Genomic DNA, 25,672 nt, shown 5'->3' with positions numbered 1-25,672 from the left:
AGGGCCTATTCTGATTTAACGGATCACAGACCTACTGTAACCAGACTATATACCATTAGACTATGCAAGATGCTGTGTATGCAACATAGTTTACTTTTTACCTTTGTAAACTCGTGTTGTACAACTTGAATTATTGCTTTATATGTCTCGGGTAATTAAACCAGTCACCAGGGTAAAGCTTCAATTCATTAAATAAATAAGCGTGCGTGAGATCATTCATTTCTCTTCTCAACCATTATATATATATATATATATATATATATATATATATATATATATATATATATATATATATATATATATATATATATATAAATATATATATATATATATATATATATTGCATCCTTCTCCTATAATTTTCAAACTAATTTATCATAAGCCTCATTTTGCTTTCCAACGACGTTCAGTGAACTTCTCCAAGAACTCATCTGCCGACGTAGCTGCCATGTTACCCTTTTAGCTTCTAGTCGAAACTGAAGTAAATCTTGAGATCACGCCATAGATGAGGAGGCTTCGGGCCACCTGAACTAAAACGGAAGCCACGAACCTGGCAACGGCAGGTTGCGAGCTGGTCGGATAGGCCGACGGACTCCGCCCACTTTTGGTCGGAGGAGAACACCACAGAGTGAGGTTTACTTCCGGTTCAGACGACCGGATCCGGTGATCGTAACGTGTATGGGGCCCTTTAGACTCATGCCAATAGTTCTATTTGTTTTTTTTTTTTATTGTTCGTACGAAAGGTTCAGTGTAAATATAAGTGATCAAAGTTTCGCCAGACACGAACACGCCAATTTGTCAACTGCAATAGGTTACAACTACGGCAGTAGGTAGTTCAACCAACCCAGTTTGACAACGGAATAATGGATAGTCATTTTCCAAACACTACTTCCATGTTAGTACCGTCCGTTAGTGCCCCTTCATAAACAGCTCTGTCCTAGAGACCGTTGCCACTAGTTAATCTTAAATGCAACAAAACTGCACCAAGGATTGATTTTTAAAGTGACCGGGAGGTTGTTATGTAATCTGTGGAACTGCTCCTAACTTAGGCCTACGTCTTGACGTTCCATCAGTAATAGCAAGGTAAGCATTTATTATCACTGCCGAATTGGCCAAAATTTCACAAGTAATGTATAGATAATAAACAGAATGCTATGGTCTAGTACACTTAGATAAGTGGCGAAAGTGAAGTTCCTTTGTGTTACTCTTTTATATAAAGCATTTGAAATGTATCAAAATCAAAAGTTCATCTGTCGAGTCAAAATACTTTGTTATTTGATTTGGTTAAACGATTACAGTAAACCGGTATATATATTTTTTAATTATGCTCTGTAATCAAGCCGTTTATTGGCCCCATTTAATTCCACAGAGGTCTCACATCTCTGACCGTGGAAAATCATAGGCCTATAGAAATACATTCAGATATAGTCCTTACGAGAATCTCCCAAAATACATATTCCATACATAAGTGTATGAGAGGTTCAGTTCCTTCTGAGCTGGCGAAAGTCTAATCATCTAATGGATACCTATGTGCAAGAAGATAGGAAAGTTCGCGGATCTCTCTCTCTCTCTCTCTTTCTTTGACCGTTATGAAGTCTTCAAGTTCATAACGGTCAAAGAGAGAGAGAAAGAGATCTGTGGACTCTCCTATCGTCATGCACATATGTATCCATTACATGCACATATGTATCAATTACACTTTCGTCAGCACAGAGGAACTGAACCTATCATACAATTACGTATGGAATATGTATTTTGGGAGATTCTCGTGAGGACTGGATCTGAATGTATCTCTATAGACCTCAGATTTTCCACGGTCAGAGATGTGAGACCTTTGTGGAATTAAATGGGGCCAATGAACGGCATGATTACACAGCATAATTTTAGAAAAAAGTCACAGGGAAAAGTCACAGTAATTCATGGCGGCCGGTTATAAAGTAATAGGAAAAAAGTAACCTAACTCAACTTAGCCTAAAATGTAACCTAACCTAATGATTACCAGCCACCATATATTAATGTGACCTTTTTCCTGTGACTTTTTGTCTTAACCAAAATTTACTTTTTTTCTGTAACTTTTTTTTCCTGTGACTTTATTACCAGCCCCCTTCTCGACCGTTTGTGTGAGAATTCGGGATACAGTTTCACTTTGATACTTTGTCTAAACTATTATTATTAGTGAAATTAATAGTAGTAGTAATAGGAGAAGTAGAACAAGGCAAAAGTAGGCCACTAACATGCTAAGTACGCTTGTAGTATATATACAACCTTCATGATGTAATAAAAAAAAAATTACCAACCCTTGTGAAAGCTTAGTGGTATTGTCAGCAACTCACAGTCTGTGAGTCCCGAGTTCAGGCCTCGCTCAGGTCATGATAAGTTTTCATTGGCACGCGGATTTACTATTCCTGATAACTAGGAACTGGGAATTTGGGGTCCTGCATAGGTCTACCTGCTGAGACAACAGCAACCTTTGCCTTGTTCCTCCAGGTCTCACGTGGGTGGAGAGTGGTCTATAGTATATGATAACATTTCATTTCCTACATATAAGAAGCTTATGTCATATTTGTTATGACTAGTCATATATTAAGATTCCTGAAAACAGTTTCTTATTATCGAAAGATGATGAGTGGTAATTATGTAAAACAAATGACGATAAAGATTAATTAGTATATATTACAATCATAAAAAAGCAAATAACCCCATTTACACAACAAAAGTTCTTTACAAAAGATAAATATAAAAACTGTAGGCTATACACATTCAGTAAGTCGAACCCAAAATTGTGGAAGACGACGGTACAGACACTGCGCTCTCCATTCATAAATTAGTGAAGATGGCAGAAAACTTGTTTTTACATTTAAAAAAACAGGATACGTTGCTTATTTTTTAAAGTATAAAAAGTACACAGAAATAAAATTGCTCATAAACGCTACTATAACCCGTGAGACTATACTGAAGTCTAACCCACCATCAGAGCAAATAATATGTGCAGCATGTTCCGTAAATTAGGCTGATTATTTACAATTAGTTCGAAATAAGAGTTATTAACTGTAATTTCCTTTATCATAAAATCTACAATCTTTGACCACCTAAAAAGTCACCATGGACCACCAGTTGAGTACTGTTTATTATATATATATATATATATATATATATATATATATATATATATATATATATATATATATATACATGTACATACATACATACATACATGGATACATACATACATACATACATACATACATCTCAACAACTGACAGTAACAAAGATTAATTTTATCATAGCTGCGGAGTGAGGTTGAAAAATAGAGGAAATAATGAATTCTACAAAACGTATCAGTAGACTGTGTTTTCAAGAAGCCTGAACAGCAAGTATAGAAGAAGAATATGTAAACCAAGGTATTCTTTAGACTTTGCTGTAAACACTGAGCGATGTTTGACGTCAAGATACGCTCATTATCTTGACGTAGGTCTAATGTCTTGCCTCCACTAGGCTGATGTTGCTGGTAAGCCAACTAATTCTGTTGCCTAAAATTTCCAGAAGCTCTGTTTGAAACGTAACCATTACAGTAGTTCATCTACTTGTGGAACTTCCATAATTTCCATTAATCTCTTAAGTATAGTTTCATTGCCACAAAATCATTTGCCATTTCATACTAGACTTATGCATTCGTATGTATTATGTATGTAGTTTCAGAATGATTTCCAAACATTTTTTTGTTTGACCTTTTTTAAGCTTTCATTAAACTCCAACCAAGACCAATATTGATATCAATATGCCTTCTCGTAATCAACAAAAGCCATCAGAACGAGATTTCTAAATTCCATATATTGCTGGTCAATCTCGTAACACAAACGCATTATTGTGCAACTCGTGGCTTGTCAAAAACCGGCTTCCTCTTGCGATTATCATTTTTTTTTTTTTTACTCTCTAAACAAGGGGAGGATGAGCTTACTGAATATTTTCATCACAACCAATCTAAGTGCATTGCTCTCTCTCTCTCTCTCTCTCTCTCTCTCTCTCTCTCTCTCTCTCTCTCTCTCTCTCTCTCTCTCTCTCTCCGCAAGAAGCTTGCATGGAACTGTTAAACACTCCTTTAAATGATTCAAAAACGAATTAATAGTCCGTGTTATTATTACCTGGTCAGGAATTCTCCTCTGTTTAATTAACTTTATGTCTGAAAAAAAGTGTCCAGTTGCCCTTGATATCATGCAAAAATCCTTTGCCCTTGTGACTTCAAGAACCAGTAATTAACAGAAGTAGAACACGTAAGATAACTATTCTCTGTCTGGGGAAGTAAGTCATTTATCTTGTTGCCTCTAGTTTTTCTTTACGACTCAATGTCACTTGCAACAGACCGAAAAGATCTGTCGAGAGTTCCGGTAAAGCTTTGCTTTTGGCAAGGATGGGCCCCAGTTGAAACTGGTTCCAGCTCACCCAATCCGGTTGTGTGACCTGGGTGTCGTTACACGTGAACACGTTCCGGTGTCTGTTGGTCTATCCAGTGGGTTCACATCCGATTATAATATCATTTATATCGGGACGACTGAAACGTGATCATCTAGAGCTATTATCAATCATGGCGCAGACTATGCTTCATTTTACGGACGAATTATTGTTTTAAATACTCTGTGGTAAAGTAATAGTTATCAGTTTTAGCTTAGGTTTGGCCTATATTGAGTAGGTTACAGTGTTATTTAGCCAGGTCTACAAAAATTCTCTCTTAATAAACAGCTAAATAGAGACGTGATGAACCAGTGCTATTAGAGCTACTGAATCACATATTTCAAGAAGGAAGGTTATCCTTTACTAATTATTGTAAAAATAATCACTGTCAGTTTTAGCATCAGCCTAGGCCTATAGCAGTGTTTATAGCCCAACGCTTATGATTGGCGCACATTAACAGTAATATCGTGAGGAATTCCTTTCGGCTTACATAGAGAGAGAGAGAGAGAGAGAGAGAGAGAGAGAGGTAAATCTACAATCTGAATCCACTTGTGAAAATTGTCTTTTCTAAGCTTGGCCTTCGAATTGATTAGCAATTATACGAAATCGATAAACGTATAGGCCCTAATTATAAAAAAAATAATTCAAGGTTTTTACTTGGCTAAATTCAGTACTTATGCAACTGCCGACTGGAGGAAGGAAAATACTTGCGCATAGCAACAAGCGATTCGGCCAAGATGCAGCAAGCACGAGATGTCTGGAGTGCTTGCTCGTGCCTGAGCGCCTCAATTTCAACCAGGTGATAAACGGTACATGATACTTTCCGAAACTTTCTTAACCGATAAACCGCAAAGGCATTCGGCAATTTATTCAGTGAATTAATGCCTCTCAAGCAATGTTATGTCCTATCGACCTGCAGTGCTTCCTGCTTTGGGGCCAAGCAAGTGAAAACAACGGTACATTGACTCCCGAGTCTTGGTTCTTGGGGTGGCGTTGGGCGGACGTTGATTTAGTCTCATAGGTTCTCGTTGGATGTCAGGTGACGAGGGTGGGGCGACCTCAGGATAGGATTTTGGGGGGACGGAGGTGTCTTAGGGGAGGTGATAACCATCCCTAGCTGGCCAGGCTTAGGTCACTCTTCCAGGACTCGTCTTGAGGAAAGCAAGCGCTTTGGTGCTTGTTGGCAACGTTCTATCGAACTTTTTCACAGCTCTTCGTGGAGGGAGGCAGTTACAGAGAGCAGTCTCGTGATCACTGAGTGATTACTGATTATTGCCGAGCTTCTATTCCAAAAGTGAGTTAGATTTTCCTTATGCCCACTGACTTTCTTTTGAACTGTGATGGCAAATAATAACTTTGACCTTTATTCATTTACTTATTGCTAGTTTATCTTTATAGGCACCTCTTAATATAATATCAGCTTATTTTTGTAAGTTAGCCTAATGGCTAGTAGTAACTGATGCAGAGCAAACGAGGTTTAGGGTCATATGCTTATATTTCAGATAACTTGAAATCATTCTCAAAAGGGAAAATATTAATGGCTGAGAATTTTTCTCATTTTACTACTATTGGCCTAGTTAGAAAAAAAAACCTATATTACTTTTTCGTTTAAAAATATTTTGTTGTTAATGGTTCTGCAGTAATATATATACATATATATATATACCTATCAAGTTTTTTATATATTCTTTTGTTTTATTTTGCACTCTTCTCCTCATATGGTATAAGATTTGTTTTTGGTTTTCAATATCTTTTAATTTTCTTAAATTCTCTTTCTTGTTCTCACCTTTCTTTTCTGCATTCCGTACAAGATAACACAAAAATGATTAGACCTACGTTTACACAAAAATTTAAATTGATTCTCTCCTTTGTATGCCTATGAATAAATTGCAATTTCTTGCTCTAAGAAATAATGTACAAATAGTGTCGTCTATTTGTTCTTTAGCTTCTCGTTTTAATTTCTAATAGCTTTATGAACTTAATTTATATTTACTTTATACTGATGAAAATTAAGCTTCAAATACCACTAATATTGAATATAATTTACCTTGGGAATAACTTACAATCAAAGGGAAGTATATATATATATATATATATATATATATATATATATATATATATATATATATATATATATATATATATAATATATATATATATATATATATATATATATATATATATATATATATATATAATAATGTGTGTGTGTATATGTGTGTACTGGCCAGAATTCTAACGTATGCCATCTGGGTTTGACATAGAGGAAACAGAGACTTATTAAATCTCGTTATCAAACCTAGCAATCAGTTATCAAGGTGGTTATGGGGTGAATTATGAGTTCAGCGGGAATATCTAAAGTAGAGTTGAAATCACTTCTGTCTCTCTTGATATACTTTTGACATTTCAATGTGCTCCGCTTCCTACCTGCTGCGTTCTGTTTACTCTAAATCAGTGGTTCCCAGCGTGGGGCATAAGCCCCAGGGGGTATTTTGATTTTTAAGGGGGGGGGGCATTTCGAGAATGTTTAGACCAAGTTAATGGTCTTTTAGGTTTCCTCAATGTGAAAAGGAGTTCACTTTTTGAATAATTAGAATTATATATCACCACAGGGGGCACCATGATGGCAAAAAAAAAAAAAAATCATTAGGCGGGGCGTGTCCAAAAAAAAGGTTGGGAACCATTGCTCTAAATTATTGAGATTGCTTCAGTTTTTACGTCTTATTCAAGATAAAATCCTTTAGATCACCATTGTGATAAAACTCAGGGTTGCAGTGCTTTTAGAATAAGAAACAAATTAAGGTCTTTGTCTAATACTGCCAACAGGTTTGGAAACTTAGGCGCATTCCATGGAAAATGTTTGGAGGCTGGGGAGGGGGCGTTTCTAACTTTCAGTATGTGATATATATATTATTTTTTTCAGATGTTCGCCCCAAAATCAGGGCTGGGGTTCGTTGTCCTAGCAGCTTTCTTGAGTCTGCTTCTAGGAATCTTCATCGGCCAGCACAGCAGTTCGAAACTGTCTGAAAGTGGCCATCTCAGAGTAAAGTGAGTATTGTCTTCCCCCGTTGATTGGTCAGTGCCGTCATTGCACCTCACGCGGTGCACTGTAGGCATTATTTAAAGTTCTTTGCAGCGTCCTTTCTGGCCCTAGCTGCAACCCCTTTCATTCCTGTTACTGTACCTCCGTTCATATTCTCTTTCTAACATCTTACTTTCCACCCTCTCCTGACAACTGTTTCAACATTATTTTCAGCTCCGAATGACCTCGTGTGTCCCAGCACTTGGCCTTTGGCCTAAATTTTGTATTCCAGGTATTGTCTTGTTTAGCAATAAGATCTGCCCACTACAAATCATCAAGTTACTCCTTCACATGCACTCATTTTTTCACTCTTCTCCTACTCTTTTGAACCCATTTTTCCAAAAGTCTGTACCCCTAAGAGAGGAACATTGGAGAGTGAAGTATCTAATTATAGGAGGCTGAGCAGTAGGGTCTGCCCTTTCTAGGAAATTTTCGTCTTCCTTGACAATTACCAACTTTTTCCCTTTCCCTGTCCTCTTATCACTGACCTCCTTCTCCAAAATGTAGTTAGAATTCAAGATACCTACTCGTATGGAACGAGACCACCGCAGGGGCCACTGACTTGAAATTCAAGCTTCCGGAAAATATGAAATCATGAATGTGGAATATTATCACTAATGCCGAGACTAAGACTTGTCCTGGATTATGAAATGCATTTTTTCCGTGGTGTGGAAGCTTGATATTTATCTAATTTAAATTTACTGTTAAACGAGAGTGGTATTTATTTTCACACAGATGGATAACTGGCTTCAGATGATGATCGAATTCTTACAATAGCAAGCATATATCCCGATAAGTATCTGTATTATAGATTTAAAAGCAAAACCAAGCGAGAATTCCTCCGAAAATTGCCAGTTAGGTAACCCGGGGACCGGAGCACCCTGGACGAAAACCGGTTTGGGAAGGAAGCCAGTCATGCAGGGAGAGAGGAAAATTAAAAACAAGAAAGCATGGCATGACCACACTGGCTGCCTGCCAAGGGCTTGCCCTTCAGATGACCTTTCATGACCCTTTTATCAACGTCTCCAATCTCCTTGGAAATCTTTCGCAGCTTTTATTGGAATCTTTCGCAGCTTTTATTTTCAGTATTTTCATATTTCATGGTTTGAACTTCGTGCTCTAACAGATCTGAATAAACTCTATCTCCCCCTAGGGGGGTTAGTGCCTTCAGTACACCTCACATGGTGCACTGTAGGCTTTACTTAACGTTCTTTGCAGCGTCCCTTCGGCCCTGAGCTGCAACCCCTTCCATTCCTTTTACTGTACTTCCGCTCTTCTTCTCTTTCTTCCGTCTCAATTTCCTCAACCTTCTAACAATTGTTTCATTGTGTAACTGCGAGATGTTCCTCCTCTTACGCCTTTAAAACCTTTTTACTCTCGGTTTCCCATTCAGCGCTGAATGACCTCATAGGTCCCAGCGCTTGGCCTTTGGCCTAAATTTCATATTCCATAAACTGTATCCAGTTCCAGACTTTCATTCAAAGGGTACATTGGCATTACATTGTTTTGCTGGTAGCTTTAGGTAACCCGTAGTAAGGTGTACAGTATTACCTGTAAGCTTCCGTTGCTAGGGTGCCACCTCCCCTACCCACCTTACTGCCGGAAAAGAGAGAGAGAGAGAGAGAGAGAAGCTAGGGTTAATTTGCTCTGCTGCCACCTTCAGGCCACCCAGAGACAAGGTGTTTTACCACCAGTAGGCTTCCGTTGCTAGGGCGCAGCTCACCAACCCCCACCCCTCACTCACCCTCAAGAAGAATGAGAGAGAGAGAGAGAGAGAGATTGTCAACATAGCTCTCGATGCGATAGACTGGCAGAAGAGGATTCCAAATCTGCACTGGCATGTGCTACAATGGCCCCACGGTGACCGCCCTATAGTCCGAAGGCCCGATAGTCCGAAGGTCCGATAGTCCGAAAGTCAGCAGGCCCGATAGTCCAAAGGTCCGATAGTCCGAAAGTCAGAAGGCCCGATAGTCCGACGGACTGTAATCAGCCCCCCACCCCTCCATAGCTAATACGGCAAAATTGTAACCGGTAAACACCCATAAAAATACCAACATAACGTACCCTAGGGGTGTTTACTGGTTACAATTTTGTCGTATTAGCCATGGAGGTGGGGGGATTAATCAGGCGGGGGTAGGGGGCGCTTGCCTCGGAATGCCGGCTTAGACCTACGACTATCGGACCTTCGGACTATCGGGCCTTCGGACTATCGGGCCTTCGGACTAACGGATTGTAATCCATTGGGCCACTTTTAGTTAAGATTTATCATACCATAGAAGAAGAAGGCTCTGCCTGAAGGGTACTGATTACCCCATGGCATCCACGTCGCCATAAATCTTGCCTTAGCATGCAACCTAAATTCCCCGTAGGGGGTTAGTGCCGTCAGTGCACCTCATGCGGTGCACTGTAGGCATTACTTTAGGTTCTTTGCAGCGTCCTTTCGCCCCCTAGCTGCAACCCTTTTCGTTCCTTTTACTGTACCTCCTTTCATATTCTCTTTCTTCCATCTTACTTTCCACTCTCTTCTTACAATTAGTTCACAGTGCAACTGCGAGCTTCTCCTTCTGTTACACCTTTCAAACATTTTAATTTCCGTTTCAGCGCTGAATGACCTCATTGGTCCCAGTGCTTGGCCTTTGGCCTAAATTCTATATTCAGTTCAATTCAGTTCAACATAAATTCCTCAGTCGTTAGTTTGGACTGAGGCTACGACAATCCAGTTCTGTAATTCCTCCTCTCTTTGTAGCTTCTACCTGTATCCACAAACACTGCTGCCTCCCAATATCTAAACAAACCAGTCCCTGAACCTGTCATATTCTCCGTCAGTTCTTACTTCTGTAACTCTCCAGCTTTCTCCAGTAAGATGCTTTTGATCCTGTCTGGTCAAACTCATTCGTCTAATTACTATTCATGGCAGTTTTTCAACAGATACTGTCATTATTAGATTAGGCAGTCCATTTATATATAGATGTATTAAGAACTCTGCATGTTTTCTGTTTAATATATTTAAAAACTAATATTTTAGCGCAGTTTTTAGGCATTATGATGTTTTCATCGCACAGATTATTATTATTATTATCATTATTATTATTATTATTATTATTATTATTATTATTATTATGATCTAAGTCTTTATGCACATTTTCACACTTATCTCTTAATTTCTTTACTGAGAGAAGTGGTCTAATCAAACTAGTTTTGACTAAATCAACTGTATTAATTCTGTTGACCTTCTGTAAACCCCAATGTTTCATTTCGTTTCAACCCCCAGGAGATGCGACTCACAGGGCGGCAACGACGAGAAGAGCCAACTTCAGAAACTGGTCGAGGACAAATGGGAATCGGAACAGCACTTGAACAAGGAAATACTCGACCTCATCAACACCACCAACCTGAGGAACGACTTGAAGTGAGTTTAGAACTTCAGCACAACTTAATGGCTATTGTAGATACGTTAAGTATTAGTGAGTGTTCTGTGCTGGAGATTATGAGCACATGATGATGGGTTGATATATGAGGTAGAAGATGCAAGTATTACCCTACACGATAAAGGGGTTAGAATGAAAGAACAATTCTTTGAGTAAATGAATGTCAGGGCGGAAGACCTGTGGGGCAGCCACTTTAAACTGACTGCTAATGCAGTGACAGAAAACTGTGCTGGCTGGACATTGCTGTGACAGGTGCTTGTGGTACTAACCCTCCATATTCCAAGACCGAGGAGCATCTAATGGAAGGTTACAGTCCATTGGTGTAGGGTCAGTTCGTTTATGAAGGGCTACTACCACGGTGGAACTAAGTGGTACAAACTGCCCATTGCTGACCTAGGAAGTGCTAGTGGCCTGGATTATAGAAATACTGTGCCCTAAAGCAGCATGAGGGTATGAGATTACGTGGTGGAAGGAAATGGCCCCTAAAGGGCAGATGAACCACTTTTCCTGGCGCCAGTGGCAACCTCACTTCTTCTCCCGTGGTATGTTGTGCATGAAGATGATGGGGGATGATTGTAAGAATTAATTATTACATAACATTTCTTTGCATTACTTTCTATTCTCCTGACAACTCCATTCCAGAGAGCTGTCCAGCAGACCTAAATTGGCAGGAACAGAGAGAGACAACGAACTGGCCAGGATGATCCAGCAGAGGTTCATCGAGTCAGGTTTCGACTCGTCCGAACTCGTCCCATACGACGTGCTCCTCAGCTACCCTAACCAGTCGGACCCTAACTTGGTGAGTAACTGTTTTGTCAGAGAACTAATTGAAATTAGCAGTTCGTGCTTCTAATCAGTCCAGTACTGAAAGTTGACGGTTGGCTGAATGTCCCTTATTTCTTTCAATCTTTCAGATCACAATTCATGACGGCTCGGACAACGTCGTGTTCACGAGCAAATTCAAAGAGGAAGTTTTGCATAAGGATGACGGAGATCCGGAGTTTGTCCATTCTTACGCCGCCTACAGTCCACCAGGTAACTGACTTTTTCTAAGTTGACTGTTAATGAGTAGGTGAGAATCGGGGTAGTAAATAAGAATTGGAGTATCTTCAAATGCTATAACAGAAGGCTACTTGGTCATTCAGGGAGAGTGCAAAATGTACAGTAGTAGTGACTCAGAATATGGTAGTGACCTCATTTCACGTCTTACCATGGAGAGGAAAACCTGATGCTAAAATGTTGTGATGATAGTATTCTATATAGATCAGTATTTTGCTGTAGTCCTTCTATTTCTGAGTTTATTGAGGAATATTCATAGTAACGGCAGTAACCAGTCTCGAAAATTCACGGTTTTTTGTAAATAAATATGAATCCATAAATTTATATTCCATGCAGAGTAGAAATAAGTTCATCAAAAACAGGAATAAGAATATCATTGGACAATGAATAGCCTCACACCAGGACCGATGTACATACAGTTATACATAATACACAGTGACACCCATGTTTTGCAGTGCAACTCACGCGGTTCACTGTCGGCATTACCTAAGGTTCCTTTGCAGCGTCCCTTCGACCCGTAGCTGCAACCCCTTTCATTCCTAACAAGTGATTCATAGTGCAACTGGGAGGTTTACCTCCTGTTTCACCTTTCAAACCTTTTTACTCTCAATTTCCTAAACTCTATATTCTATTCTGTTCTGCGAACAGAAATATGAGTACCATTTTCTAATGAGTAACCTCACTCTAGGGCAAACGCACATGCATTGATACATACATACTCATGTTCTGCATAGAGTATATTCTCATATTTCTGTTCATCTCAAACGAATGTAAAATAATCACTATGACAACTGTCTCAACGCCATTCCTTGACTCCCTGAAGGTGACATCAAAACGAATCCGGGAACGGGCCCCATCTACGTGAACTACGCACGCGTGGAGGACTTCGACAAACTGGAGGAACTCGGGATTGACGTCACAGGACATCTGGTCATCGCTCGCTTTGGAAAGATCTACAGGGGGAACAAGGTCATTTTGGGGTTATGCTTTGTGATTTTATGCGTGTGTGTGTTTGTGTGATATGTTAGTGTTTTATGATTTCCTGCAATTTTGACTCAATATTCGCCTCTTTTCCTGACCATGAGAATAAAAACAGTAAAATTGTGTATAGTAAAAATTATGTAACACGCTCCACTTCTCTCACTGCCTTCACCTAATTCGTGGTGCCAGTGTATAGCACTCAATCAATCAATCATTGGTTACGTAATTCAGGGTTTGGCTGCGAACTTCCTCTAAGATAACATAAAATGGGCTTTTGGAATGCTACCATGGATATAAAATATATCTAATCCATTTCCTTCTCTGTCAGACATAGGCTTATGATGATATGTAATATACTAAAGTTTTTTTGCGGCTCGTCAGTCTAAAATATGACATCTAATGTATTAGACAAATACTTATCTTTAATCATGCAAATAAAAGATCTACATCCTTCCAATTGTAAAACTCTCTCTCTCTCTCTCTCTCTCTCTCTCTCTCTCTCTCTCTCTCTCTCTCTCTCTCTCTCTCTCTATATATATATATATATATATATATATATATATATATATATATATATATATATGTATATATATACATACATATATATACATATATATATATATATATATATATATATATATATATATATATATATATATATATATATATAATATATATAATATATATATATATTAAATATTAATAACCGGACCTCATTTAAACAAAATGGTATCTTACAGAGATTTTTATTAAAAAAGTTCTAAGTTTTCAAGGACTATCTGTCCTCATCGTTTGGTAGCCACCCTGTTTAAATAAGGTCGTGTTATTGATATATATATATATATATATATATATATATATATATATATATATATATATATATATATATATATATATATATATATATATATATATATATATATATATATATATATATATGTGCACACACAGGTGACCATCGCCCAAGAGAGGAACGCAACAGGTATCATACTCTTCTCGGACCCGCACGATGTAGCTGCCTTAGGTACTAGTCCTGCGGACGTGTACCCCAACTCCTTTTGGGTTCCTGGGTCAGGGATGCAGAGAGGAACGACCTTGGATGGACTGGGTGACCCTCTCACCCCTGGGTGGCCCTCCACAAGTATACATAAATCAATCTCTGTACTGTTTCTCATCAGGAGGCCGATGTGAATGGCAGCCCAGTGCAGTTGTCTAGCCAGTGAAAGCTAGGAAAATAGTGGAACTCAATCTTGCCCTCAGCTGATTTTGTAACACCCGTCAATCCATCATTTCTCGCTCAATGTAGTAATCAAATTAATACCTCAGTTTTTTTTTACTTCGTTTTTTCGGTTTCTTTCAGCCCGGGTTAGAAAAATTGTTTTGGTTGCCCATTCCATAGGACTCTGAATTGTAAAGAAAATCTGTAGGACAAATCTTTGAAACATTATTATTATTATTATTATTCACTTTTAAGTTTTCTGAACTACAGAATCCACGTCACAATGTTAAAGATAATTATGGCTAGGTTCAAATAATTGCTAAGTATTTTTTATAATCAATAATAACGATATTCTTTTGTAATTATATAATAATATAGGATAATCCTTTAGTTTTTAAAGTTACAAAATTCACAACAATCCATGTATTTCAAACTTCATTATAGTAACAATTGCTCTTAATCTCTCAACAGAGGACGCCTACAGACTGGACGAAAAAGATGTCGTTTTGCCCAAGATACCCTGCCAGCCTATTGGGTATGACGATGCCCGGGAAATCCTGAAGTAAGTGCTTCTCTCTCTCTTTCTCTCTGGTGTGAATTTGGCAGTGACCATTGTCTTGTTTATTCTTGGAAGCCACCCCTTCTTAGGGGAGATAGTTTAATGTTAACAGGCTTTACTAAATGGAGACATCTGGCAACTGTTCCAAATGTAAACAAAAGGTTCTTCTTCTTCTTCACGCTTATCCAGAAAGCTGGGCGGTCCAGCCCCTCCCGCTGGCTGGAAGGGAGATATTAAGGAAGTCGGATACAACTTGGGTCCACAACTGTTGGACGAATTTGGGGACCATTACGTCCGTCTTCAGTCTCACAATTCAATGCACATAACGAGATCTTACAACGTCATTGGAACGATCAAAGGGGAGGTTGAACCTGGTAAGTTTTTATTATTATTATTATTATTATTTCACGGTGAATAACCCAAGACTGATTATAATAAACCATGTTCTCATTAGGTATTGTAAATACGGCAGTGGCCACTTCCATAGTCTTACTTTAACTACTGAATCAAGAGTGATTTCCCCGTGCAGTAACTTTCCAAAGTATAAGTCGCGTTCTCGACGACCTATCGTACTCCAGTCTCTCCGCATGACCAAACCATCTCAAAACATTGATCATAGTTTTTCATCTTCTCTAATTTCCATGAACATCAAGATTTCTCACCTTTCCAGTTCTCCTTTCTCCACAGATTCTGCACAGAAAATTACTTTCTACAGCTTCTACCTCTTATTTTCCTTCTTTCACATTCAGCTTCAACACTTCACTTCCATAAAATAGTGTTAGCTCAATAATCCCTACATAAATTATTACTCTAACTTCCTTTGACATTCCTCTTTGCATCCTTCTGCAAACATACCTCCAAATTGCTATTTGTTACATTTATTCCCAAATAACTCTTTGAATCAAATTCAAATGGAAGTCTTTCGTGTGTATCTATCTATCCATCTATCTATCTATCTATCTATCTATCTATCTATCCATCTATATAAATATATATATATCTATCTATCTATATATCTATATAATATATATATATATATATATATATATATATATATATATATATATATATATGCCCATGTCTATGCAAGTAACTTACTACATAAGAGACTGAAATCATATTTTCTTAACTCTCCCCACAGATCGCTATGTCTTGTTCGGAAACCATCGCGATGCTTGGGGCTACGGCGCAGTTGACCCTTCCTCGGGCACTGCAGAACTGCTGGAGGTCGCCAGGGTCTTTGGGGAACTCAAGAAGAAAGGTTGGTCCTCCTCCTCCTCCTCCTCCTCCTCCTCCTCCTCCTCCTCCTTCTTCTTCCTCAGTTAATTCTTAAACTTATTAGTGAGCTACACAGATCGTCTGAATACTTCTGAGGTTAGTTTGCAAGAAAAGGTTAGGTTAGGTTAAGAGACAGTTAGCAGAAGAATGGAAGCTGATGGCTGATGTAGCCATTTGGAAGTAAATGAACGGATAATGGTAAGGTGAGAAAATAGGTGAGCCACAGAATAGGTGAAATAGGTAGGGAACTGGTATGTGTATAGAAGTCATGGTTCATGTGTGAAAAGAATTTTAAGCCAATTCTCCTGCATGGAAGTAAAATTGGGTTATTTAATGTGAGTGAAAGAAATAAGGTTCAAATTGTAAAAGTAGGTTATTTGTTTAAATGACAGAAGGTTGATAAAACAGTGAAGAGCTTGATGGAATGGAGAAGGTATTGGAGAGGAAGGACCTTAATATCCTACAAGCAATAGACTGCATGCAAGATAAAGGTGAGAGGCAGAATGTTATAGAGTGATCTGATGTACTCCTGATGAGCCCTCAGTGTAAATGCCTGTCCTGATAGTTTTTAATCTTTCCAATCGATTCCTTTACTTTCAGGCTGGAGACCCAGACGAACAATGGTCTTTTGCAGTTGGGGAGCTGAAGAGTTTAGCGCCTTGGGATCTACCGAATGGGTTGAGGTAAGCTGAACTAGATCTCAGTCTAGGTTTTTCATTTCCAAGAAGTTTTGATGTTTTTTATATGATGTTGGTACCTTTCACTTCCAGCAGAACATAACAACATCAATGGAAGTTGTTGGCAAAATCTCAGAAACTCATTTGTGGTTAATCAAATGATTCATTTACGTTACCCGGTAACAAGTTTTCTTGTTCCAGGGCCTAAGCTCTCTGGTGATCATATTCTCCTTTCTCGTTCCAGGGCTTAAGCTACTCTGTGATCTTATGCTCTTTCTTGCTGCATTTTTGTTCCTGGACTTGAGCTACCTTTTAATCTTATGCTTCTTTCTTGTTCCATTTTTGTTCCTGGACTTGAGCTACCTGGTGATCTTATATCCTTACTCGTTCCAATCTTGTTCCAAGACTTATCTTCCTTGTGATCTTATATCTTTTCTTGTTCCATTTTAGTTCCAGGACTTAAGTTACCTTGTGATCTTGTATCCTTTTTCGTTCCAGTCTTGTTCAAGGACTTGAGCTACCTAGTGATCTTATGCTCTTTTCTTGTTCCATTCATGTTCCAGGACGTAAGCTACCCGGTGATCTTACATATTTACTTGTTCCAGTCTTGTTCCAGCACTTGAGTTACCGTGTAATCTTGTATCCTTACTCGTTCCAGTCTTGTCCCAGGACTTGGGTTACCTTTTAATCTTGTATCCTTACTCGTTCCAGTCTTGCTGCAGGACTTAAGATACCTGGTGATGTCATACTCTTTCTCGTTCCAGGAATTAAGCTACCTTGTAATCTTATATCCTTACTGGTTCCAGGACTTGGGTTATCTTGTGATCTTTTATCCTTACTCGTCCCAGTCTTGTTCCAGGACTTAAGACACTTCGTGATCTTATACTCTTTCTTGTTCCATTCTCGTTCCAGGACCACGTGAACAAGCTGCAAGACCGCGCTGTCGTGTACATGGGTTCGGACGCTTGTGCTCGTGGACCCAACCTCCAGGTTGCAGCGAGTCCCCTCATGTGGGATGCCATCAAAAAGATCACGAAACTAGTTAGTATCACACACAAACACACACATGCATACACACACACACACACACACACATATATATATATATATATATATATATATATATATATATATTATATATATATATATATATTTCTATTATAATTTATAAATGTCTTACTCAATATATTTCTGATTCTTTTAGTAAATGTCTCCTCAAGACTAGTTACGAACCGTGTAATGGATTTATTTACTTATTAAACTTTAAATATTGCCATTCCGTATAAAAAGTATGTAACATATCATGTGAGCCCTTATATATATATATATATATATATATATATATATATATATATATATATATATATATATATATATATATATATATATATATATATATATATATATATATATATATATATATATATATATATATATATTCAAGTGAGAGAAAGCTAATGTTTTTAAATCAGTTATACAAAGATTTATTAATATTACTTGACTGTACTGATATTTTTTTAAATTATGCAAGCCTTATTCTTTATAAATTTTACTCATACTGAAACCTATAGAAATTCTTCATACCCTATCACTCACATGCATAGAAATTCTTTATCTCATAATCTTCATATTCATAACAAAAATCTTCTCATATGTAGTACTGACCACAGTTTGCCTTGCACTAAGCACTGTAGACGACTAAGAGCTCCTTGCAGTATTGCTTTCTGCCTTGTACTTGCCTCTGGTTATCTTTGATGACCCCCTACTTGGCTGTCCAACTTCTTTGACACAAAAATTTGTCTTTCCATCACAATCAGATTCCTGGTGTCAGCGACGGTGAGACAGTTTATGAGGAGTGGGCAGCCGACTACGCTTTCCAGAACAAGACTGAACCTGTGTGAGTATGCATTATTATTATTATTATTATTATTATTATTATTATTATTATTATTATTATTATTATTATTTCATAAACTTGGGGAATACCCCAAAACATAACGCGGATTCTGTGTTTTCTTTCGATCTTCGGATCCTGAGCACTTTTTTAGAAAGTGCTCTGCAGATTAGGCCTAAAGCGCAAAAGCTCCTGTAGACCAACGGGAAGAGAGAGAGAGAGAGAGAGAGAGAGAGAGAGAGAGAGAGAGAGAGAGAGAGAGAGAGAGAGAGAGAGTTATCAGTAAGTTTTTTATATTTTCTTTTCAGAATAGAGACGCTTTCGTCATCGACAGATCACGCTTCATTCATCTTCTACTGTGGAATCCCCTCTATGGATCGCTACTTTGCCTTTGACACCGTGAGTAATGATAAAATAAGTCTGATTTTGCATTTGAGTGGAGAGTTGATAAACAGGCTTTGGGGAAGGTGATAAGTATGCTTTGGGAAAGTTGATAAATAGACTTTGGGAAAGTTGATTAATAAGCTTTGGGAAAGTTGATAAATAGACTTTGGGAAAGTTGTTAAATGAACTTAGGAAAGTTAATAAATAGGCTTTGGGAAATTTGATTATAAGCTTTCGGAAATTTGGTAAATAGGCTATGGGAAAGTTTATAAATAGGCTATGGAAAAGTTGTTAATTGGAGTTGGGAAAGTTGATAGATCTGCCTATTGAAAGTTAATGAATAGATTTTGGGAAAGTTAATGACTAGATTTTGGGAAAGTTGATAAACAGACCTTGGGAAAGTTTATATATAGGCTTTTGGAAAGTTAATGTATAGGTTTCGGGAAAGTGAATAAATAGGCTTTGGGAAAGTTGATCAATAGCCCTTGGGAAAGTTAATAAATAGCCCTTGGGAAAATTGATAAATAGGCAATGAGAAAGTTGATAAATAGCCCTTGGGAAAATTTATTAATATGCTCTAGGAAAGTTGATAAATAGGCCTTGGGGAAGTTGATAAATAGCCCTTGGGAAAGTTGATGAATATGCTCTAGGAAAGTTGATAAATGTGCCTTGGGAAAGTTGATAAATAGCCCATGGGAAAGCTGATGAATATGCTCTAGGAAAGTCGATAGATAGGCCTTGGGAAGTTGATAAATAACCTTGGGAAAGTTTATGAATATGCTCTAAGAAAGTTGATGAATATGCTCTAAGAAACTTGATAAATAGGCTTTGGGAAAGTTGATAAATAGCCCTTGGGAAAGTTGATGAATTTGCTAGATGAAAGTTGATAAATGGGCCTTGGGAAAGTTGATAAGTAGCCCTTGGGAAAGTTGATAAATAGGCCTTGGGAAGTTGACAAACAAACCTTGGGAAAGTTGATAAATAGCCCTTGGGAAATTTGATGCATATGCTCAAGGAAAGTTGATGAAAAGGCCTTGGGAAAGTTGATAAATATCCCTTGAGAAAGTTGATGAATATGCTCTAAAAAAGTTGATAAATAGGCCTTGGGAAATTTGATAAGTAGCGCTTGGGAAAGTTGATGAATATGCTCTAGGAAAGTTGATAAATAGATTTTGTAAAAGCTGATAAATAGGCTTTGGGAAAGTGGGCAAACAGAGTTTGGGAAAGTTGACAAATAGGCCTTTGGGAAAGTTGATAAATATGCCTTAGGAAAATTGATGAATATGCTTTGGGAAAGTTGATAAATAGGCTTTGGGAAAGTTGATAAGTAGGCTTTGGGAAAGGTGATAAATAGGCCTTGGGAAAGTTGGTGAATAGGTTTGGGGAAAGTTGATAATTTTGGCCTTGGGAAAGTATATAAATATGCTTTTGGAAAGTTGATATATAGGCTTTGGTGAAGTTTATAAAGAGGCTTTGGGAAAGTTGATGAATAGGCTTTAGGAAAGTTGATAAATAGACTTTGGGAAAATTGACGAATAGGCCATGGGAAAGTTGATAAATAGGCCTTGGAAAATTTGATAAACAGGTGTTGGGAAGTTGATGTACAGACCCCGGGACTCTTACCTTAATATGCCATCATTTACAAAGACATATAGGGTTATAAAATCCCCCTTTCTTCTTCTTCTTCTTCTTCTTCTTCTTCTTCTTCTTCTTCTTCTTCTTCTTCTTCTTCTTCTTCCGCAGAACAAATACGACGTCCACCTCTACCCGTTCTTCCACACGGGGTACGACACCTTCTACATGGTGGACAAAATCGTCGACCCCGACTACAGAATCACTCAGGGATGCGGCAGGATGACCGCCCTCCTCCTCAAGTATTTCTCGGACTCCGCCGTGATTCCTTACAGTCTGAATAGGATGGCCGAGACCATAGAGGAGGACTTGGTCAAACTGACATCGGACGGCATTGGAGACAGACTGGTGCAGATCTACGATAAGTTCCGTGAGTCGTGGCGAGGGTGAATTTCTCTTAGAGAGAGAGAGAGAGAGAGAGAGAGAGAGAGAGAGAGAGAGAGAGAGAGAATGATAATATCATTGAGAGAGAATACGATACCTTCTTAAAATGTTCGGACAGATTATTACTATATAAGTCCTGACAGGTTTTTCATATATATATATATATATATATATATATATATATATATATATATATATATATATATATATATATATATATATATATATATATATATATATATTTTTTTTGTATGTATGTATAACTGAATCACGAAGATGTGGAAAGCAAATACCACGAAGGAAAGGTGAAACAACAGAGTGGTTTCTAGTTCCTTCGACACACGGTCCTTTGCTGGCTAGTAAAGGACTGTGTCGAAAGGCCTAGCAACCACTACTTTGCTTCACTTTGTATATATGATATTTTAATTTGCTCTTCCAGCTGTTCTCGAAGAAGCTGTAACTAACCTCACACAAGCCATAAACAAGTTTGTCAAGAGAGTTGAGCAGACAAAAGATACCATGGGGTGAGTATTACCTACTGAGTGGGAGTATAGATGTTTCCCAAGAAGAAAAACAGAGTAAGTTTATTTTCATTAATTATCAACTGTTTGGAATTTGTTTTTTGTAAATGCTTTTTGTAATGTACTATACTTTCCAAACAAGTTGATAGCCAGTTTTTTCTTTTTTGTATGAATTCTCATTTTTATGACCTGACCCTCAAAAGTAACATGGAAAATGTTTTGTCAGTCTAGCTTAGATCCGTAGGAGGTTAGTGCCGTTAGTGCACCTCACGCGGTGCACTGTAGGCATTGCTTAAGGTTCTTTGCAGCGTCCCTTCGGCCCCTAGCTGCAACCCCTTTCATTCCTTTTGCTGGACGTCTGTCCATTTTCTCTTTCTTCCGTCTTATTTTCCACCTAACAAATGATCCACAGTGGAACTGCGAGACTTTCCTCCTTTTATACCTTTCAAACCTTATTACTCAATTTCCATTTCAGCGCTGAGTGACCTCATAGGTTTCAGCGCTTGGCATTTGGCTTAGCAACGAGGCAGATAAGAACAGAATGGCGTTTGTTTACTGTGCTTTAAGACAATCGTATCCATATTAGTTGCTTTAATCGTAAATAATACTAAAGATTTTGATGGGTTCAGGTCACGAGCCTTTAAAGAATAATAGAAAGCAGTCTCAAGGAAAGAATATTCACTGCGAAGTTCAAACTCAATGTCCCCTGTCTCTCTTTAGGCCGATGTTGCTGAGAGCTGTCAACGACCAAATGATGAAGCTGGAACAGACCTTCATTCTGCCGTCTGGACTTCCAGGCCGACCCCTGGAACGGTAAGTAAATTAAAACAGGTTTATTGATGTATTTTGCCTTGAGATTATCTGACACCAAAAGGGATTTATACATAAGTGTGTCTGGCTTGTCTTATTGAGTTGGTAGCGGAAAGATAGTCAGTGACTTTAAACACGCAGCTATCGACTCAGTTATTCCCAAAGGAAATTTAACTCGATGTTAATAGATTATTTATGGTTAATGTTTAAGTGTATAACAGTATCATTATGTGAAATTAGTGACCAGTTATATAAATACATACATACATACATACATACATACATACATACATACATACATATATATATATATATATATATATATATATATATATATATATATATATATATATATAATGTGTGTGTGTGTGTGTGTGTGTGTGTAAAAGGTCAGGGTAGTAAAAACCAAAATGTTTTTATATTATGTTAATACAGAGACAGAAATAAGCGTAAAATGAATGGGAGTGGAAAAAAAATTTGAAATTGGGACTAACTCTTTTTGAAGTGTATGTGTAAAAAGGAAGGGTGAGCAGGTGAGAAATATGGAGATATAAATAAGAGGTAACAAGGTTAGAATTGGTATGAAGATGAATCTGAATTTTTTTAGGTGGTCTGGAGATGTAGAAAGAATGGGAAATAATAGGGTGGTGAAAAGAGGAGGAAGACCTAGAAAGTGTTTCTGTCGTCCCTCAGATCTTAAAAACTACTGAGGCTAGAGGGCTGCAAATTGCTATGTTGATCATCCACCCTCCAACCATCAAACATACCAAATTGCAGCCCTCTAGCCTCAGTAGTTTTTATTTTATTCAAGGTTAAATTTAGCCATGAACTTGCGTCTGGAAACGCTATAGGACAGCCAACCACCGGGTTTGGGGCTGAAAGTTTAATGGCCCGAGCATTTTTCTCTTGTTTATCTTGTGTCCCAGACACGCCATCTTTGCCCCGAGCCTCTACGACGCCTACGGGACCTCGGCGTTCCCGGGCATCAGCGACCTCCTCTTCAGAATCAACACTTCGAAGGACAAAGTCAGGAAAGAGCAGAGGAAGGAGACGCTGCGTCGCCATATTTCTGACGTCACCATCGTCCTCCAGAGAGCAGCCAGATATCTGGAAGATTTCCAGTTTATCTGAAGAGTTTGTTGAGGTTGAATTCAGACAACGTTTAGGTTATGATATATTCTGGTTTGACTTTTTGCTTTTGATTAATTTAATTATTTAGTATTAAAATGTGCATGCATTGTTTTAAATCAAGTTGAAAAATGAGAAATTTGCCCAAGAATCTTCTGCCAAATCGAATGTCCTTGAGAATCAAGCAAATGAATAGTAGGTGTGTGTGTGTGTGTGTGTGTGTGTGACAGTATATCTATCATGACAGATATTGCGGTATGGTATATGAGTGTTTTTGATTAAATACAGTATGGTTGTCATGGCAGAAATTGCAATCTAGTAAAATCAGAGCCTCTATTAGTAGAAACACTAGTAGGAATCACTGGCAGGTGCACCAGGTGTTGCTATTATAGTTTTAGCTTTAGTTTGCCTAATGCCAGCACTGGTTCATGCTCTTGGGCAGCCTGTAATCTACAAGATTCACACTACAGGCGAGGAATCTCAAAAATACTTTCAGATTGACAGAATTAGTTGATTTGCAAAATATTTCTACTTTCAAGCATCGAGTAAGAAGAAGGCGGGAAAGATGATGCCCAAAGTAAAACCATGATCTACCCTGGGCACCTGAAGGGAAGGGTAGGCCACCCACAAGTGTAAATATATAGAAAGACATGACTTGCAACGTCAATCAAGTGCTCATTGGTACCCAGTAACAGATCACTTTGGATAAGACCATTTTTCATTATAAGAGAGTAACAAAGTTGCAGTGCTAAGCACTTCCTTGCCGTTTCTCAAAGAGTCACAAGAGCTGATTAAGAGAACGTCAACTAGAGGCTTTTGCGACCTAGCGACTCATCACGATCTTGCGTCGTCAGCAGATTTACATTTTGTGGGATGCCGTTTTTTGCTGTCATGATCCGAGTGCTGAACGAAGAATTTATTGATCGAATAGGCAAGTCTCGCTTTCTTACTGATTTCGTTATTTTAACAATGCATAACTTTGGTAATGAGAATACTTGGTGCAATTGAAGTTTCCACCAGTGGAAAGTCCAACTGTAGTTTCTACCAATAGAATTATATACAGAATCTTTTAGTAGAGACTGCTTGTAGTTTCTAGTGGTGGAGGCTGGTCAGAGTTTCCACTGGTATAACTACAGTTGTACCTGATTGTAGTGTGCCATATATATATATATATATATATATATATATATATATATATATATATATATATATATATATATATATATATATATTACAAGTTTGATCCTGTTGTGCAGCTGTAACGGTGTGAGTCAAGTGGCTGACCAAGATTTGTAAGGTATCCGGAGGAATAGCTGATCAGAATAATGGCCCCGTTGTATAACAAAATAAGGTGGCAGAGGAGACTGTGAGACTCATAAGGGCATAACTTAATATACTATGGAAGCAATATGACAGGATTTTAATTAAAACAGGTGACAGGAGGACGGATAGGTGAAGAGCAGTGGTTATTTAGACAAGGGAAAGACCGCCTTGAACCAAATGTTTGTTTTGAGAAGTTTGAAGGTAAAGAAGAAAAAAGCTTTATGTGACATACATGGGCCTAGAATTTCTCTTCCGTTGGATAAATGGAGCAAAAGAAGTATCGGAAACAAAGGGCCTGATTAGCCAGGAACCGCGAGACTGCTTGCAAGACAGGAGAGAATGATGCAGCATGTGTGCGGGGTTTTCAAAGCACTGCTGGTGAGCTAATATTGTGGAGGCATTACTGCAGGGGTTCATCCACGATTCAGCTGTTGAAGCATGAATGTGACGTTGACCCTTGAGTTGCTAATCCTCCGTAGCCAACCCCTGCTTTGCATACATCTGCAGACATCCTTTATGCTATAATATAATTATTATCCTATATATACTATAATATTGTGTTGTTATTATTTATCGTATAACTGAATGTTTGTTACGTCACATGTTGTGTTATAAGAAATACACAGCAACTGATCGATTTACTGTTATCTGGAGTAAAGTACAGATGAAAATAATTATTTAATTAAAAAAAAAAAAAACCACAGCTTGTGAATACTATACTTATATATGCCTTAATTAAAAAATAAAGTGTGCCTCTGTACTCTGCTCTTGCTTCAGATAAGTTTATTTATTAAATTTCCTTCCTGTGCAATGAAACATATTAAAAATCAATTCTTTGTTCATTCATTACCTTTCCTTTTCATA

The 25,672-nt window shown here is 37.9% G+C and overlaps 1 protein-coding gene across 2 annotated transcripts; it reads left to right on the top strand.

Moving 5' to 3' along the window:
- The first annotated feature begins 566 nt into the window (after nt 1-566).
- Nucleotides 567-25,645, top strand: LOC136837070 (N-acetylated-alpha-linked acidic dipeptidase 2-like). 2 transcript variants are annotated; one of them, XM_067101674.1, is made up of 18 exons: nt 567-1,083; nt 7,373-7,497; nt 10,803-10,940; nt 11,602-11,758; nt 11,874-11,994; nt 12,842-12,987; nt 13,951-14,140; nt 14,690-14,780; nt 14,967-15,151; nt 15,919-16,038; nt 16,656-16,738; nt 17,645-17,773; nt 18,550-18,629; nt 18,935-19,025; nt 20,754-21,012; nt 21,466-21,550; nt 22,268-22,360; nt 23,284-25,645. In XM_067101674.1, the coding sequence occupies exons 2-18, from the start codon at nt 7,373-7,375 to the stop codon at nt 23,486-23,488; spliced, it is 2,298 nt and encodes a 765-aa protein (XP_066957775.1). In that variant the 5' UTR covers nt 567-1,083; the 3' UTR covers nt 23,489-25,645. The 2 variants fall into 2 exon arrangements, with proteins under 2 accessions (XP_066957775.1, XP_066957774.1); XM_067101673.1 differs by lacking the exon at nt 567-1,083 and adding an exon at nt 5,504-5,743.
- The last annotated feature ends 27 nt before the right edge of the window (nt 25,646-25,672 follow it).

The sequence above is a fragment of the Macrobrachium rosenbergii genome, chromosome 57 (genome assembly GCF_040412425.1).
Source record: "Macrobrachium rosenbergii isolate ZJJX-2024 chromosome 57, ASM4041242v1, whole genome shotgun sequence".
Lineage (NCBI taxonomy): Eukaryota > Metazoa > Arthropoda > Malacostraca > Decapoda > Palaemonidae > Macrobrachium > Macrobrachium rosenbergii.
This window is presented reverse-complemented; position numbering and strand designations above follow the sequence as displayed.